Source organism: Hemitrygon akajei, chromosome 4, assembly GCF_048418815.1.
Source record: "Hemitrygon akajei chromosome 4, sHemAka1.3, whole genome shotgun sequence".
Lineage (NCBI taxonomy): Eukaryota > Metazoa > Chordata > Chondrichthyes > Myliobatiformes > Dasyatidae > Hemitrygon > Hemitrygon akajei.
The window spans coordinates 160,497,303-160,516,275 of record NC_133127.1 but is presented as its reverse complement, the minus strand read 5'-3'; the positions used below and the strand labels follow the sequence as shown (position 1 = coordinate 160,516,275).

General features: G+C 41.5%; 1 protein-coding gene and 1 non-coding gene across 2 annotated transcripts; both read right to left on the bottom strand.

The window, feature by feature from the left end:
• Positions 1 to 9,213: 9,213 nt before the first annotated feature.
• Positions 9,214 to 18,347, bottom strand: rpl21 (ribosomal protein L21). The gene is made up of 6 exons (XM_073043804.1): positions 18,275 to 18,347; positions 17,758 to 17,836; positions 13,787 to 13,848; positions 12,760 to 12,872; positions 10,274 to 10,424; positions 9,214 to 9,336 (listed from the first exon to the last, which is right to left on the bottom strand). Exons 2-6 carry the CDS (start codon positions 17,822 to 17,824, stop codon positions 9,247 to 9,249), a joined length of 483 nt encoding a protein of 160 aa, XP_072899905.1. The 5' UTR covers positions 17,825 to 17,836; positions 18,275 to 18,347; the 3' UTR covers positions 9,214 to 9,246.
• LOC140727162 (small nucleolar RNA SNORA27) lies at positions 11,352 to 11,478 on the bottom strand. Its single transcript, XR_012098803.1, has one exon. It is a non-coding gene; the product is annotated as a small nucleolar RNA SNORA27 (small nucleolar RNA).
• Positions 18,348 to 18,973: the final 626 nt, after the last annotated feature.

Below are 18,973 nucleotides of genomic sequence, written 5' to 3'. Positions count from 1 at the left end.
ATCTGAGATCAGGTGCTTCAGGAAAATTGTGCACAAAACCCGAAACAAGCAAAAACGAGCAAAAATTAATGAACATGTATACCAACACACCCATAAACAATCCAAAGCTCACTGTGTCCAACCAAGTGCATAAATGCATTCACAAAATAAGAAAATTGGCACACAAATTCCCACAAACAGTAGCAATAATCAGATGAACTGGTTTTGTGATGTTAAACAAGTATAAATGTCGGACAAGATGCTTGGCGTTAACTCCTTCTTAGCACAGAAGAGGACAAACCAAGAACAATGTTGTGCCAAACCAGTTAAACCAGCAATCAAATGGCTAACTAAATTAATCTCTTCTGCCTTCAAATTGTCCATATCCCTTCACTTTCCTCACATGCATGTACCCATCCAAACGTCTTGTAAAAGTCCCTAATATAACTACATCTACCACTACCCCAGGCTGCGCATTCCAGATCCCCACCACTCTGTAAAAAAAATTGCCCCTCACAGCTCCTTCAAAATTGCCCCCTCTCACCATTAGATAGATAGATAGATACTTTATTCATCCCCATGGGGAAATTCAACTTTTTTTCCAATGTCCCATACACTTGTTGTAGCAAAACTAATTACATACAATACTTAACTCAGTAAAAAATATGATATGCATCTAAATCACTATCTCAAAAAGCATTAATAATAGCTTTTAAAAAGTTCTTAAGTCCTGGCGGTAGAATTGTAAAGCCTAATGGCATTGGGGAGTATTGACCTCTTCATCCTGTCTGAGGAGCATTGCATCGATAGTAACCTGTCGCTGAAACTGCTTCTCTGTCTCTGGATGGTGCTATGTAGAGGATGTTCAGAGTTATCCATAATTGACCGTAGCCTACTCAGCGCCCTTCGCTCAGCTACCGATGTTAAACTCTCCAGTACTTTGCCCACGACAGAGCCCGCCTTCCTTACCAGCTTATTAAGACGTGAGGCGTCCCTCTTCTTAATGCTTCCTCCCCAACACGCCACCACAAAGAAGAGGGCGCTCTCCACAACTGACCTATAGAACATCTTCAGCATCTCACTACAGACATTGAATGATGCCAACCTTCTTAGGAAGTACAGTCGACTCTGTGCCTTCCTGCACAAGGCATCTGTGTTGGCAGTCCAGTCTAGCTTTTCGTCTAACTGTACTCCCAGATACTTGTAGGTCTTAACCTGCTCCACACATTCTCCATTAATGATCACTGGCTCCATATGAGGCCTAGATCTCCTAAAGTCCACCACCATCTCCTTGGTCTTGGTGATATTGAGACGCAGGTAGTTTGAGTTGCACCATATCACAAAGTCCTGTATCAGTTTCCTATACTCCTCCTCCTGTCCATTCCTGACACACCCCACTATGGCCGTGTCGTCAGCGAACTTCTGCACATGGCATGTCCCCTGGTATTGCACATTTCAAACCTGGGGAAATATTTTGTCTGAGTACTCTGTTTATGCCTCTCATAATGTTATAAATCTCTATCAGATCTACCTTCAGCCTCCGCCGCTCCAGGGAAGTTTGTCCAACCTCTTGTATAGCACATGCCTTCTAATCCAGGCAGCATCCTGGTAAACCTCTTCTGCGCCCTCTACAAAGCCTCGGCATCCTTCCTATAATTGGATGACCACAACCTGTGCAATACTCTAGATGCAGCCTAACTAGTTTTATAAATGTGCAACATTACTTCCTGACTTTTGAACTCAATGCCTCAACTAATAACGGCAAGCATGCCATACACCTTCATAATCAACCTGTGTAGCCACTTTTAGGGAGCTATGAACTTGGACCCCAAGCTCCTTTTGGTCATTAAGGGTCTTGCCTTTAAAGTGTACTCTCTCTTTACATATGACCTACCAAGGTACAATACTTCACAGATGGCCAGGATAGACTCCACTTTTTATTTCTCTGCCCATATCCTCAACTGATCTATATTCTGCTGTATTCTTTGCAGTCACCTACACGATCCACAACACCACCAATCTTTGTATCATGTGCAAACTTACATTTACATGCATCTACATTTTCATCCAGGCCATTTATAAATATCACGATTAGCAAAAGCCCCTGCAGAACACCACTAATCACAGACCTCTAGCTAGAATACTGCATATCCTTTCAACAACCACTCTCTGCCTTCTTGGGCAAGCTGGATCTGAATCCAGTCAATTCACCATTGATTCCATTCATTTTAATCTTCTGAATGAGCCTCTTATGATAGGCCTTGCTTAACACCTTACAAAAATCCATGCAGACAACATCCACTATTCTATCTTCATCAATCACTCTCGTCACCTCCTCAAAAACCTCAATCAAGCTAGTAAGACATGACTTGCCCCATACAAAGCCATGCTGGCTTTCCCTAATTATGTCATGGTTTTCCAAATGCTCACAAATCCTATCCCTAAGAATTTTCTCCGGTAGCTTCCCCACCACTGACGTGAGACTCACTGCTCAAGAGCTTTCAAGATTATTCTTGGTTCACTTTTTTGAACAATGGAACAACATTAGCTATATGCCATTCCTTTGGGACCTAGCCTGTGGCTAGAGAAGACACAAAGATATTAGTCAAGGGCCCAGCAATCTTTCCACTTGCCTCTCTCAATAACCTGGAGTATATCCCATCAGGCCCTGTGGACTGATCCACCTTAATGCTCTTTAAGAGACCTAATACTTTCACTTTGAAATGCCTAGTGTATCAATACTCACGACTCTGATCTCCCTATCCTTCACATCATACTGAATACTAAATACTGATGTATAGTACTTATTAAGAAACTCACCCACATCCCCTGCATCCAAAAAAATGTTACACCCTTTATCCTTGAGTGGTTCTACCCTCTTCCCCCCAGTTAACCTCTTGCCCCTGATAGATGTATACAATGCCTTGGGATTTGCTCTAACCCTTCTTGCCAAGGACTTTCATTGGCCCCTCCTGCTTTCCTAATTCCCTTCTTGAGTTCTTTTCTGGCTTGTTTATTATCCTCAAGGGCTCTGTTTAATTCTAGCTTCCAAAACTTTCCATATTTAGCTAAATTCATCATCTCTCTCAAAATCCAAAGTTCTCTTGTTTTGTCATCCTTGTCCTTGCTTCTGACTGGAACAGTTGCTGACTTACGCCACTGGCGATTAGGGCAGCAATGAAAGTCCTTCTTCTCTGTCTATCCTTGGCCATCTCTATTGTGCAACAGGTGTGGTTCCGGGTCCTTATTTCTGCCTCCACCGTACGGTGCCAAGTTGGCTTTGGTGTTCCTCATTTCCTGCACCCTTCAGGGGTTCAATGAAGTGCTGCCTTGAGACGGAGTTGGCCTCTTCTCATCACATGTCCAATTCACCTCCGTTCTCTCCTGATGATTGTACCCATATCCTCTTGGTGACACTGAAGGAGTAGGTTGTGATTGGAGATCTTTCTTGGCCAGAAAATACAAAGAATCTTTTGGAGGCTCATGGTGTGGAATGACGACAGCTTGGCAAGGCCATTCTCTGTCATATGCCAGCAATCTGACACATACAAGAGTGTGGACTAAACACAGCTCTGGTACAGCTTCATCTTGATGTGAATGATGTACTTGGTTGATTCCTGTATGTTGCACATTGATCTGAAGAATTTTCTAGCTTTGCTGAGTCTACACTGGATGTCATCCTTGGTCTCACCATCCTGCCGAATGATGCTGCCCAAATAGATGAATCTGCTGGTGCTGGATAAATTGATGCCATATTCCTTGATGGCAGGAGACTCTGCATTGAGGGTCAAGGTCTCAGTCTTTCTCTAGCTGACTCTGACCCCATCTTGTCCACCAAAGGTACACATGCACTGAGTTTTCTCCTGCATGTGCTGGTATGTATGTGATAGTAGTGCAAGGTCATCCACAAAGTCAAGGTCTCCTAAAGTAGAGAATAGAGTCCACCTAATCTCTCTTGGCTTACGTTAACTCAGTCAATCACGAGGTTAAATAATATCACTGATATCACACTGCCTTGCCTGACTCAAAGCTCAAATTGCAGTCCCCAACTGTGCAGGTGAAGTTAGCATAGAAAATTTGAATAAGCTGGACAATTTTGGAAGGGATTCTGTACGACCTGAGAAGTCGCCAGAGAGTGTCCCTGTGGATGCTATCAAAAGCCTTTTCAAAGTCCATAAAATTCACATGCAGCACCTCTGCCATTCTGTGCACTGTTCTACGGTTACGCCATGTGAAGATCTGGTCAACACAGCCTCCGTTTCTCCTGAAACCAACTTGCTCCTTCCTCAAATACATATCGACAGCATTTGTAATCCATTGGACAATGACTTTGGTGAGAATCTTGCTGGGTACTGACAAAAGTGTGATGTCACCCAAGATGTTGCAATCACTTGGCGCACTTTCTTCAGAATCCAAACAGCAACTCCCTTTGTCCAGTTCTTGGGTACTTGTCCCTGTTCTCAGATTAAAGTAAACAATGGTTGCAGGATGGCTGCTACAACTTTTGGTTTAGCTTTGAAGAGTTTGGCATTCAAATTGTCATGTCTTGGAACTTTGCTGTTCTTCAATGATTTAACCGCAGCAAAAATCTCATCTTTCTTGGGTGGATCTGTGTTTATGTCAAGATCCTCTGCTGCCTCTTGTTTGTCAGTTTCTTCATTTGGTGGTGATCTATTCAGTAATTTTCTGAAATACTCCATCCATCATGCTTCTTGCTCTTTCTCAGTTGTCAAAAGCAAACTGTTCTTAGCTCTCATGGGACCACTGGATCTGGTCGAAAACTTTCTACATACCAATTTTCAAATCTTGTATATACAGTATTTCTCTGATCTCGATTGGGTGCTTTGGCCTCCTCTACAAAATCTTCCATGTAGACTCCTTTATCCTTTCTTACAAGTTTTTTTCACTTTGTTAGCTTCAGTTTATGCTTTTGGAGTTTCTCCTTAATTCGTGTTGACTTTGCATCTAACACTTTCTTATTCCTTTTCTATCTTTCTTCTAAGGCTGTCCATGTTTCTTGCTGTATTCATTCTTTGATCTTCTTTCCAGCTCTGTATCTTAGACAAGCCTCACTGCTCTCCTTGAAGACTGAGGCAATCCATTTCCACATTGTGTCATCCTGCCTACTGACACATCTGCGTCAAGGTCTTGCAACACCTGGAATCTGTTCTTAAGCTGAATGGTGAAGGCAGATCTCACACTGGTGTCCTTGAGCTTTACAACATCATAATGTTTTTGTACATGTGTTCCGGTCCCAGTGCTTCTCAGCTCAAGTTTCATCACAGCTATAACAAGGTGGTGATTGCTTCCTAAATCTGCTCCTCTCTTAGTCTTTATATCCTGCAAGGATCATCTCCAAATACCATTGATCATTAAATGGTCAATCTGGTTCTTGTCATGTCCATTGGGTAGCACCATGTCAGTTACTGGATTTCATGCTGTGGAAAGGAATGCTAACATTGCATTTGCCTTCCTCACCACAGGTTCAACCTGAAAATTAACCTTTAAGGAATCCTGCACTAGAACTCCCAAGTCCCTTTGCACCTCAGATTTTTGAAATTTCTCTCCATTTAGAAGAGTCTACCCCTTTATTTCTTCCACCAAAGTGCATGACCTTACGCTTCCCAACACTATATTACATCTGCCACTTCTTTGCCCATTGTCCTAATGTCCAAGTCCTTCTGTAGCCTCTCTACTTCCTCAACACTACCTGCCCCTCCACCTATCTTTGTATCATCTGCAAACTTTGCAACAAATCCATCAATTCCATCATCCAAGTCATTGACATGTAGCATAAAAGAAGGGGTCCCAACACATACCCCTGTGGAACACCATTAGTCACTGGAAGCCAAACATAAAAGGCTCCTTTTGTTCCCACTCTTTGCTTCCTGCCAACCAGTCACTGTTTTATCAATGCTAGTATCTTCCCTATAATTCCACGGGCTCTTAACTTGTTAGGCAGCCTCATGTGTGGCACCTTGTCAAAGGCCTTCTGAAAATCCAAGTACACATCATCAACCAATTCTTCTTTGTCTATCCTGCTTGTTATTTCTTCGAAGAATTCCATCAGATTTGTCAGGCAAGATTTTCCCTTGAGGAAACCATGTGCCTCCAAATACCCCAAAACCATATCCTTCACAATTCACTCTCAACATCTTCCCAAACACTGAGGTCAGACTAACTAACCTATAATTTGCTTTCTTCTGCCTCTCTCCCTTCTTGAAGAATGGAATGATATTTGCAATTTTCCAGTCTTCTGGAACCATTCCAGAATCTAGTGAATCTTGAAAGATCATTAAAAATGCCTCCACAATCTCCTCAGCCACCTCTTTCAGAACCCTGGTGTATACGCCATCTGTTCCAAGTGACATACTTGCCTTCAGACCTTTCAGTTTCCCCAAGAACCTTCTCCCGAATAATTGCAACTTCGCACACTTCTGACCTCTGGAACTTCCACCATACTGCTAGTGTCTTCCAGTGAAGACTGATGCAAAATACTTAAGTTTGTTCACCATTTCCTTGTGTCCTATTACTACCTCCCCAGTATAGTTTGCCAGCAGTCTGTTATCCACTCTCACTTCTTTTACACTTTATGTATCTTAAGAAACTTTTGGTATCCTCTTTAATATTATTGACTAGTTTACTTTTGTATTCCATTTTTTCCTCCTTAGTGGTTTCTTTAGTTGCCTTCATTTGATTTCTAAAAGCTTCCCTATCCCCTAATTTCCCAATATTTTTGCTCTATTATATACCCTCTGTGGTTTTTATCTTGGCTCTGACTTGTTAGTCAGTTGTGCCATCTTGCCTTTCAAATACTTCTTCCTCCTCTTTGAAATCTATACATCCTGTGGCTTCCAAATTGCTTTCAGATTCCAGCCATTGCTTATCTGCCATCATTCCTGCTAGTATTTTTTCCCCTCTGTAACTCCCTTTACTCCACTGTAATACCAATATATCTGACTTTAGCTTCTCAAATTTCAGGGTGATTACTTACCCCTAAGGGTTTTTTTTAAAAAAACCTTAAGCTCGCCAATCAATTCTGGTTCATTGCACAACACCCAATCCAGAATAGCTGATCCCCTAATAGGCTCAATCACCAGCTGCACTGAAAAGCCATCTCATAGACATTCTATAAATTTCCTCACTTGGGATCCAGCTCCTACCTGATTTTCCCAATCTAACTCCATATTGAAATCCCCAATGTGTAACATTGCCCTTTTGACATACGTTTTCTAGCTCCCATTTTGTAGCCGACATCCCTATGACTGTTTGAGTTTATACAATTTCTAGAAGGGTGTAGTGTTGACACTACCTCAGATTGCAGCTGTTCATGTCCTTTTCTTTTCTGCCACTATCATTAGATGGAGCATAGCACTGGGTCATGTTCACTTGCTTCCCTTTCAGCCTCTCATCTGCCTACTGTTGGATTGGTTTCTACGCCAGCAAGCACTTCTCAATCCTTTCCTTCAAAATTAGTTACACTATGATGCTGACCATTTCCCTTAAGTATAAAAATGTTTCACCAGTTGCTGCCTTTGATTTGCCAGGCTCTGTTCATCTGCTTTCACTGAAGTCTAGTATATGTTGGCTGCAATGACACATTTCTACAGTTACTGTGCCAACTTGCCAGTGCTGTACATGGTTAGTCCACTCCAAAAAACAAGTTTGAGCTTGATCTTGGCAGTGTTCAGGGCTTCCTTTTCACCATTGTCAGTCATACAAATTCAGATACAAGACTCTCCAAAATTATTTTGGTCAGTCAGGGTTGTTAGCCCTGAACTGAACCCCCAAACCTAGAGGACCATTCAGTCTGACCTCTACCCTTTAACCTGTTCGGCATGGGTGAACCTACCAAGACTCAAACTCCAGCTAACATAGTTCTCCAGGTCATGGGGGGAGGGGTCCCTGTTCCCTATCAACTCTTCCTAGTTTCTGCCTAATGCTCTCATAATTTGCCCTGCTTCAGTTTAAAGCTTTCTGGCAAGGTCCATACTTAGCCCCATCTATTATAGCCATCTTAGAATTTAAGGAGTTGTGGTCAGTTCCCAAACTGCTCACCCACTGAAGGTTCGGTCACCTGGCCAGGCTCATTACCCAACACCAGATCCAGTACAGCCTCTTTTTTTGTTGGACTATTTATATATTGGTTTAAGAAACCCTCTAGGATGCACAGATTAGATCCCAGTTTATACGAGGGAAGTCCCCCATGACACCAATGTTTTTTTATCCCTTTCCTTAATCTGTCTGCATATCTTTTGCCAATGTCCCAGTGACTTTGGGGGGTGGGGGGCTGTAATACCTTTCCCATTTTTGAATTCTAGTTGAAGTTCAGTTCAACCACAATGTATACTGCCAAATGAAAGAACATTCCTCTGGATGAGGTGCACAACACAGTATTAACTCACACATAATACATGAATATTACCACAAAGTAACAGATAATACAGTGCATTTATGACAAGTTAAAAAGTAGACAGTATACACTGCTAGGGCTGCATACATGATGAGACCTTGGTGGAGTTTAGTCTTAGGGAAGAAGCTATTTCCCATCCTAACAGTTGTCACAATGCTACAGTACCCCCTGCCTGATGGTGATGAGGGGAAAATCAAGGATGTTAAGAGATTGTTAGCTGGATGGGAGGGATCGTTGACCCTTAATTTGAAATCATCACCAAATGTCAGTGAAAAGGTAACCAGCTGAATCTATTGCTTTGCTTTCTTTGCTGTATTTTCCATTTAATTAAACCCAGTACAATATTGTTCATTTATAAAATTTCAAAATTAGACTTCATTTAAATTCCTGTTATCAAATGTGTATACAGTTGCCACACCAAGCCTTGAGAGCAAAATCAGTGGGCCTGGTCTTAGTTGTAACCTAGAGTGCTCACATGGTATTTGTACATCCATAAACTACAGGAACCCTGGGATTGTGATATTTGGAGTAGGTGGTTTCAGCATCAACTGGATGGACCAAAGGGCCCATTTCTGTGTAGTACTTTTCTATGACTAAGTTGCAGATCAGGAAATGGGTTTTTATTCTCCCACAATTACATGAATGTAGGTGTTCTAGCCCTTTGTTCCTGCACCCAATAATGACTGATTAAAATTTTTCATCTTAATTCACAAGAAGCCAGCTGGAAAATACTAGAAAGCAGCCAGCAGTAACAGAGCCCCACTTGTAACTGGCCCAGCAAGGTGGAAAGGTGCTAATGAACACACAAAATTAATACAAAATGAGAGACAGACATTTATTCAAGTTTATAACAATTATGCCATGAACTCATATGGAATAGGCTCCAGCAGCTGTGGCACGTTGGACTTTGTTCGCACAAAGTGTGCCTTCCTGGGCTCAGCAGGCTGAAAAGTAGAAAAATAACATTGGTTTCCTGGAATTCATTTTATATTGACAAGAGTTTAGAATCTAATCCAAACTGAAATCATCACATTACCCATAACAAAATTAATATTCCAGGTCAAACTGGATTGCTTCATAAACATTTTCTACATTCATATGGTTATTATATTCATGCAACTCAAAAAAGTTATCCAACCCAGTTCCTTCCCACCCAAAAAATCATGGTATACAAGGTTTGAACGTAATCAGGTGTTTCAGGATCAACTTAAACATAAAGCTGGTGTGTCACTGGACATGGAGAATGCACTTGCATTTTGTCAAAGTAAAACAAGTGATGACCAAAAGAAAATCTAATGTCTATTGTCAAAGGCCTAATGAAAATAAATTCCTATCCATCACCCCTTTCAAAGTAAAACATTTCAGTTTTACACTTTAGTTTAACCTTGCTAGATTGACAGCACAGTTGGAAATATTGGTTACAGTGACAATTTATTCCCTGAAATAGCAGTGTTATCAATAAAGTGGCCACTTTATTAAGTACATGTTCCTATATCCTCCTCTGACTGCTCTCATTAAAGTATTTTTGCCCACAGAACTGCTGTTCAGTGGATTTTTTGTTTCCTGCACCACTCTGCAAACTCAAGAAATGGTCTTTCAAAACCACCCCTCTAGGCACCAGAATTCATTCCACGGTCAGTCACTTAGATCACATTTCTTTCCCGTTTTGATGTTTGATCTGAACAACTGAATCTTTCGACCTTGTCTGCATTTAAGCTGCTGCCACATGATTGGCCAATATTTGCATTAACAAGCAGATGCACAAGTGCACTTAATAAAGTGGCCAGAGTGTAAACAAAAATAATTCCAACCATTCAAATATTGATATCCCACTTGTGCTTTAAACGGTTACCTAAAATTTAATTTGCACAGGTGTCTTACCTTGCGCTTCAGATCAACCCAAGTCCCCTTTTCCTTTGCCTCTATCTTTGCCTGTTCATTTGCTTTCACACGAAGCAGAAAACTGTCTCTGCTTTTTGAATGTTTAATGTGCTCCACACGCACATTAATTCTTTTGGCAAGGATCTTGCCCCTAGGATACAAATCAAAGTAATGAAACAGAATGCTACTACAACCAAAACAATTTAAAAATGTGTACAATGTTATGATTCAGCATATTATATACAAGATGCTCTTTAAAGATAGAAACAACTGCTGGAAGAACAGAACAGTGCATTATAGCAGGGAAGTAAATGTAAACATTTCAGGTTGCGACATCAACTGAAAACATTGATAGTTCTTTCCATTTCTGTAAATGCTGCCCTGATGAATTCTTCCATCAGTTTGTTTTTTTGCTCCACATTCCATCATCTGCACTCTTATATTTCATTTGTTTAACAGAAAGCTACTCCAAATTTTAACTGGTAGAACGCACTTTAATCACACAAGTTGCTTCAACTCTTTAATGTTTTAAGCAATGGCTGTAAACTCAGCCAGTTCTATTATGGGCACAACCCTCCTTGCCAGAGTACACCTTCAAGAGGTGGTGCACACATCATTAAAGACCCTCACCACCCAGGACATACCCTCTTCTCCTTACTACTATCAGGGAGGTGGTACAGGAGGCACAAGACCCACACTTTTTAAGAACAGCTTCTACCCCTCCACAAGTTTCTGAACAGTCAACGAACCCACAAACACTACTTCATTATTTGTCTTCATACTATTTGTTTTTGTAAATTATAACAATTTTGCCTTGCACTGTACTGCTACAAAACAAATTTCATGACAGACACTAGTGATAAGACTGATTCTGCAGAAACTATGAAAAATGATCGATATAGAACTCAGTTTACAGCTACACAAAACAACTACAGTAGTACTAACTGGGCTCATGGCACAGAATCCTTTGCATGTTTTGGATACAACTTAAAAGTATATTGGAGAAAGCCAAATTTTGTTCAGGTTTTCCCCAAGGACAGACCAAAAAATATCACACGATTCTTCCTGTCAACTTCATAAATGTCCCCTGTGGTAGAAACCAAGTAAAATACAGTATACTTGGGTTTATAAAAGGATACTTTACTCTACCCCACTTGAATGACCAATGAAGACACATGTCTTATTGGTAAAGTGAAGGGGGCAACATGAAAGTTTACATTAATGCCACAAAATTTAAACTTTGCAGCAGATATAAATGTAGTTCATCTGTTGAACTCTTCCAGATGCATCACTCACTCCCTTGCTGTCTGCATCTTGTTTCTCACACTTCTCTCCCCACATCCCACCTTCTCCCAAGGCTTCCTGGGTTCACAATATGGATGACAACAGAGACCATACGAGCCCTCTCCACCAATCCTGTCAAAGAACTTAACTGGGCACCCAATTGTTCAGATTCTGATGGAATAGCATTTGTCTCATTAATTCAGAATGAAATCCTGGGGCACAGGTTGCAAACTGGTTGTGCAGCTAAAGCCCAGCTGTGTGCCAAGTATGCAGCCAGAACTTGGGTAGGGATTCAGAGCACCAGGGCCAGGAACATGGGTAGATCTGTAAGTTACAAGGCAGAGCTAAGAATTTCTATTCCCAAAGCTGAACCAGGAAATTTAAAAAAAGCACATTTGGGTATTAATAGGAATAAAAAATAATCCAGCAGTAAAACCAAGAATGCTGAACTATACAAGTTTACTTACTTCCCACGCAACAGTCCACTATTTCCCCAGTCTTTCAGCCGTTTAAAAGAAAGACAGCGCCAACTTTTACACTTAGCTGCATCTCAGCCAATCACAATGCCACGATGGACTCGAACCAGTTGCAGTTCTTCCTAGATACTAGGAAAGCCAATCTACTGCCTATAAATTCCAGTGTGACTTCAATATAACTATCACACTACCTTTTACTGAAAAAGATTGTTTTCTATCTTGTTTATCCCAAATATCGATCCAAATTAATTTCCACATTTATCATAAAGACTAATAGACACATTTACCTGGTTCTGCATCCATTGAAGCCCACTTATGGCTGGAAACCTCACCAAGATTCCCCTGTCCAGACTGAATAACACTCTTGTGACAGTTCGCTCTTATTTATTACACTGTTTCACTCTGCATCATCCACTCATCCTTCACTAATTATTTCAACACTAGCCTTGTTTTCCTCCCTGCTTTTAAATCTCTTCATGGTCCCAATCTACTCTAATTCCAACACTTCCATCCACATGCCTAAAAGGGATATACGAACACATCAAATCAGAGCCAACTGGTTCCTCCATCCAATGTGGTCCTTTAAGGAACAGCCACCCAATTCAGCAAACTTTCACTTAGACTTACAAGTAACTCATGACTTAATGTCAAATCTCTGATCAAACTTCTGCAATTTTGGAATGTTTTCCAACGTTGAAATAAAAACACTGAATTTTTAATACTCACTTGACTTGCTTGTTAATAATAATGCCCACAGCGTGTTGTGTAACATTATAAACTCTTCCAGTCTTCCCGTGATAACATTTGTGAGGCATGCCCTTCTGAACAGTGCCTGTGCCCTAAAACAGCAAGGTAGTTTATTGTTATTTCTGAAGATCTATTAAGCAAAATTCAATAAGGTTCATACAGAAGAAAGCTTATACAAATACAATGCTCAAATCTTTTCATCTGCCTTTCTGTATCAAATAGGAATAAAAAGATGCTTCTCCATTGTACAGATGAACTAATTTATAACTATGATGTAGAATTGGCTTGTAAACAGAATAAAGAGGCGGCAAGGAAGAATAAGGAAAGGATTCCAGTTTTCGAGATCTGGTTACCAAGAGGGGGGGGGGGGAACATCACTAACAGCAAGATTCAAGAATGCAGCAGCGCTCAGCATTGGAGGAACCCCAGAGCTTTCAGCTCCAAAACTCACAGGATTGGTGGTTAGAATCAAACTTGCAATAAAAAGCAAATAGCAGCTGCAAATTGAGCAATCCTGCTTAGTAACCCTCAACATTTATTTTGTGCAATTAGCCACATAGCCAATATATACATCACAAACCTAGTATTATTCATCTCACACTGGAGATTTTCCACATCTCTGGAGACTGGGCTTATCACTGCCATTTGCAGTATTTATTAAATTTTAGAAATAGTAACAATTAAAAAGTTGAAATGTGAACATTTTAAAAAAGGCAAAATCTAAATGGAATTTTCAGGCTAAAACTAAGATATAAAACACAAAATCATTTGAAGATCATTAATGAGTAAACTCAAACCTCAGAGCAGCATCTGATACTTATTAAACTCACTGGCCTCAGAACAATGAACATCCCATTAAGTACATTAATATTTCTTCAAAAATATTTTAAATGCTCAGTTTTCAGGGGTAACTCCCAATTAAAACTGTAGAATTTCTGCAGTGAACTAGCTTATTTTACCAGACCCTACCAAGGTTCTATTTAACAACAATAAAGACAATAAATACCTTGATGTCAACAATATCTCCCTTCTTGTATATACTGAAATAGGTAGACAGGGGAACAGGTCCTAAAAGACAGAATTTACAACAAATTAAATACACATATAAGTTACAATAAACAATTCAATACAAACAAATAAAGGTTTCATTTCACCACATAAACAGAATTTCCTAGGTGCCTCCAAACAGCCCATGTAGGATATTTTGCTGTAGGCAGTTCAATGGTGCAGTTAGTGCCACTGTCTTGCAGCACAAGACGCTAAATCCCAATTTCATCTACATCAAATTGCACGTTTGCCCTGCAACGCTGGGTTTCTTGCAGGTGTCCAGTCTCCTCCCAAACCCCAAAAGACATGCAGGTTGATGGGTGAATTGGCCCTCATGAATCACCTCAAGGTATACAGTACAAGTGGTAAAATACAAGGAGAGGTGATGGAAAACAGAATAGAATAGCATTAATCGTTGATCGTCAGTGTGGATTCTTGTGGGGCAAACAGCTTATTTTTGTCCTGTAACTCACTCCAAGGCAAGATGATTAATGCAGCTTCCAATTATCAGAATATGTTTGAGAACTGTACACATTTGGCGGTGTTACTCAATCGCACTCCAACACAAGTCAGACATGCATAATCAGAATGAGCAAAGAGAGATACATTTCAAGCAAGAACTGAGGAAAAATCAATTTAAGCAACACACACAAAATGCTGGTGGAATGCAGCAGGCCAGGCAACATCTATAGGGAGAAGCACTGTCGATGTTTCGGGCCGAGACCCTTCGTCAGAACTAACTGAAAGAAAAGATAGTAAGAGATTTGAAAGTAGGAGGGGGAGGGGAAAATGCAAAATGATGCAGACCGGAGGGGGTGGGGTGAGGCTGAGAGCTGGAAAGGTGATTGGCAAAAGGGATACAGAGCTGGATAAGGGAAAGGATCATGGGACAGGAGGCCTAGGGAAAAAGAAAGGGGGAGATGGAGAATGCGCAGTGATGGGCAGAGAGAAAACAAAAGGAGGGGGAGAAAACTAAGTATATCACGGATGGGGTAAGAAGGGGAGGAGGGGCATTAACGGAAGTTAGAGAAGTCTATGTTCATGCCATCAGGTTGGAGGCTACCCAGCTGGTATATAAGGTGCTGTTCCAACAACCTGAGTGTGGCTTCTTCTCTGGCAGACAAAGCATAGGTGTTCAGCTTAACGGTCTCCCAGTCTGCGTCAGGTCTCACCAATATATAAAAGGCCACACCGGGAGCACCGGACAGCATACCACACCAGCCGACTCACAGGCGAAGTGTCGCCTTACCTGGAAGGACTGTCTGGGGCCCTGAATGGTGGTGAGGGAGGAAGTATAAGGGCAGGTGTAGCACTTGTTCCACTTACAAGGATAAGTGCCAGGAGGGAGATCGGTGGGAAGGGATGGGGGTGGTACGAATGGACAAGGGAGTCGCATAGGGAGCGATCCTTGCCGAAAGCAGAAAGAGGGGGAGGGTAAGATGTGCTTGGTAGTGGGATCCCGTTGGAGGTGGCAGAAGTTACGGAGAATTATACATTGGACCCGGAGGCTGGTGGGATGGTAGGTGAGGGCAGATGTGCGGGAAATGGGAGAGATGTGTTTGAGAGCAGAGTTGATGGTGGAAGAAGGGAAGCCCCTTTGTTTAAAAAGGAAGACATCTCCTTCGTCCTGGAATGAAAAGCCTCATCCTGAGAACAGATGCAGCAGAGACGGAGGAATTGAGAGAAGGGGATAGCATTTTTGCAAGAGACAGGGTGGGAAGAGGAATAGCCCAGGTAGCTGTGAGAGTCTGTAGGCTCATAGTAGATATCAGTAGATAAGCCGTCTCCAGAGATGGAGACAGAAAGATCAAGAACGGGGAGGGAGGTGTCAGAAATGGACCAGGTAAAATTTAGGGCAGGGTGTAAGTTGGAGGCAAAGTTAATGAAGTCAACGAGGTCAGCATGCGTGCAGGAGGCAGCACCAATGCAGTCGTCAATATAGCGAAGGAAAGGAGGGGGGCGGATACCTGTATAGGCTTGGAACATGGACTGTTCCACAAAGCCAACAAAAGGCAGGCATAACTGGGACCCATTTGGGTGCCCATGGCTACACCTTTGGTTTGAAGTGGGAGGAGCCAAAGGAGAAATTATTGAGAGTAAGAACTAATTCCGCTAGACAGAGGAGAGTGGTGGTAGAGGGGAATTGGTTAGGTCTGGAATCCAAAAATAAGCGAAGAGCTTTGAGACCTTCCTGGTGGGGGATGGAGGTATATAGGGACTGGGCGTCCATGGTGAAAATAAGGTGGTGGGGGCCAGAGAACTTAAAATCATTGGAAAAAATACGAAGTGTGAGAAGTGTCACGAACACAGGTGGGAAGGGATTGAACAAGGGGGGATAAAGCAGTGTCAAGGTATGCAGAAATGAGTTCAGTGGGGCAGGAGCAAGCTGAGACAATGGGTCTACCTGGACAGGCAGGTTTGTGGATCTTGGGTAGGAGGTAGAAACAGGAAGTGCGGGGTGTGGGTTGGTGGCAGTGGATGGAAGATCTCCAGAGCTGATAAGGTTGGTGATGGTATAGGAGACAGTGGCCTGGTGCTCCATAGTGGGGTCATGATCAAGGGGTAAATAAGAGGAGGTATCAGAGTTGTCGCTGTGCCTCGGCCAGGTAGAGGTCAGTACGCCAGACTACAACAGCTCCCCCCTATCAGCGGGTTTGATAGTGAGGTTGGGATTTAAATCAATTTAATGTAGGTAAGTAATGTTTCACATGTAGGCTGATGGGGAAGTGAAATTCCTACAAACCATTTTGCATTTCAATTTTCTGGACTGCCAGTTGAAAAGAAACTTTTTTAAAACCTTAAATCACACCAATTCCATGACAGAAAATTTCATTCTGCATCTCAGTATTTGCACAGCAATTTGTGAATTCTGTAACTGCAAATTCCCATTACTAAATGATTAATACAGGTTGCCTACACAGGACACCAGTGCAACCGCATCTGGAGTACTCCAAACAGTATTGGTCCACAATTGCACTGGAAGCAGTTCAAAAGTGGTTTACTAAACTAGTACCAGAAACGAGCACTTGACTCACATGAAAAAGCTGAATATGGTATGTTCACATTTATTAAAGAGTTCAAATAAGTGAGGTGATATTTTATTAAAAAAAGACCCTGAGAGTGGACATGGAGAGAATGTTTCCTTTAGTGCAAGAATCTACAAATGGAATCACTATTTAAGAATAATTGACTGCCTATTTAAAAAACAATGCTAGGCAACATTTTTTTCATAACAGCTGTCTTGGGAACACTTCTTCACACACCTGTGGATACAGAGTTTTTGAAGAGTAAGCCGCAGGCAAACATACTTCTTAAGGGGGTGAAAGTCTAGCACAAGTAGTATCAAACAAAATCTTCACAAACGGTGCAGCAGACACAAGGGCCTACTCTTAAATTCTGTGCACACGAAGCATCTAATTTTCTATGAAATACTGAAGGGAATAATAAGATTTTATTAGTCAATTTCCAGAATATTCATTACCTTTAAACATTCCACCAGGTCGATTTGAAATCAACACTAACCAACAACTCTAAAATACCGAATGTTCTAGTTGCTCTCAGTACCGGTGAAATAATTAATTCAGCTTGCCCCACAGGGCAATCAAAAGAGGTTAATCATCATCGAGCACTAGCTTTTTTTCTGAATCCATATAATGACATTGTCTACCAAATATAAAATTAAAAAAGGGTAACGAATCAGCCATTATTTCATTGGTCTGGAATAAAGAAATCTTCAAATGAGTGAAGGAACACCATGTGGTGTACTTCCGATAAATTTTGCTGTTCCACAATAGTGATTTCAATTTACAATTGATATGTCAGTCTCTATTTGTCGTTATACAGCACAAAATCAGAACCTCTGCAACGCCAGTTTTCTAACAAAGCGCTTGGTACAAGGATCAGTGGTTATTTTAAAAACAAAGTTCTCACCATGCTTGCGGAAAGGCCTTGCGAACATGTATCGTGTTCCGCGCCTTTTACCCTTGGTGTTAGTCATCTTGAATGTTCACTGAAAATGAATGAGCGAGATTTAATTCATTGAAACCCCTCGAGAGGTACTGATTAAAAATACGTTTTACACTGAATGGTTTCATCGAGCGAACAAAGTAGACGAATCGTGGGAACGTAGCTAACCCTAGTCAAGACTAACCTCAGTACTCCATCCTTACCAGCCCGGGTCCCGATGTTTGGCCCGGACGACAGATTCCCCCATCGCTCCCTCTCCCAAATTAACCCAGGATCGACCATCCCCACCCGCCGCCACATGTCCGGGCCTCTAACCCAGTTCTCCAGCGCAGATACCAGCAACCAGGCCGAAACCCGGATCACCTCGCTATTCCGTCAAATTACAATATTATAAGACTTCATCAAAGCCAAAGCCCCCACTTCTATTGCTATTTTTCGACCACTTTATCCTCTTTCAAAGCTCAGCTCCGCCGGCCACTACCTGCGAGATGGCGCCGCTCCGCGGAAAGGGCGAACGGGGGCCTCATACTCCTTACATGGCAACCGGTGGCTGGCCATTCTCCGCCTGATCAGAAAACCCTATTCGCCGGAAACCCTTTTGGTTTGAAATTTAATATTATGTGTGCAAATGCACATTCACATTTGCTCGTATTTCAATACCACATGATTTTTCAAAAACAGAGCGGGATGTGTTTTCAGAATCCAGCTCTTCGTAAGTCACATGATTCGTGGTTGGGGTGGGGTTTGCTTTAATTACTCTAAGATGGCTCACTTGGAGTTGGGAATACACAAAGGGTTGGTTGTGTTCAATATAAACTGCTCAGTGGATCAAAATGCAACTTTTGTGGAAATGAATAATCTCAGAGTCAGTAGAGGTGTTTCCTTAACAAGAAATATCTATGAATATTCTCGTTGTAGAAGATTTATTTAGTATGAGTGGGCTTGACGTTACCATAAAAAACGAATCTGAAGTAATATTTAATTAATCTACATGAAATGTACGAAATTAAATTAAATATGAATACAGAACATCTTGTTTCAAGTTCATATTACAATAGTGAGAGTACAATCATGTGAAGTTTTAATGTGACTCAACATTCAACTGTGGGTGAGAGAAAGCCCAACTGAGCTCAATGTGCGCTTGCAGCTGCTCACAATGACATATAACAAAAACAACTTA

What these genes read in the sequence shown, in the direction of transcription:
- rpl21 (XM_073043804.1), bottom strand. Translation starts at nt 17,824, where the DNA reads ATGACTAACACCAAGGGTAAAAGGCGCGGAACACGATACATGTTCGCA. An exon ending in AAGGCCTTTCCGCAAGCATG is followed by an intron (nt 13,849 to 17,757) that starts GTGAGAACTTTG and finishes TCTGTCTTTTAG; the next exon opens with GACCTGTTCCCCTGTCTACC. An exon ending in GAGATATTGTTGACATCAAG is followed by an intron (nt 12,873 to 13,786) that starts GTATTTATTGTC and finishes TTGCTGTTTTAG; the next exon opens with GGCACAGGCACTGTTCAGAA.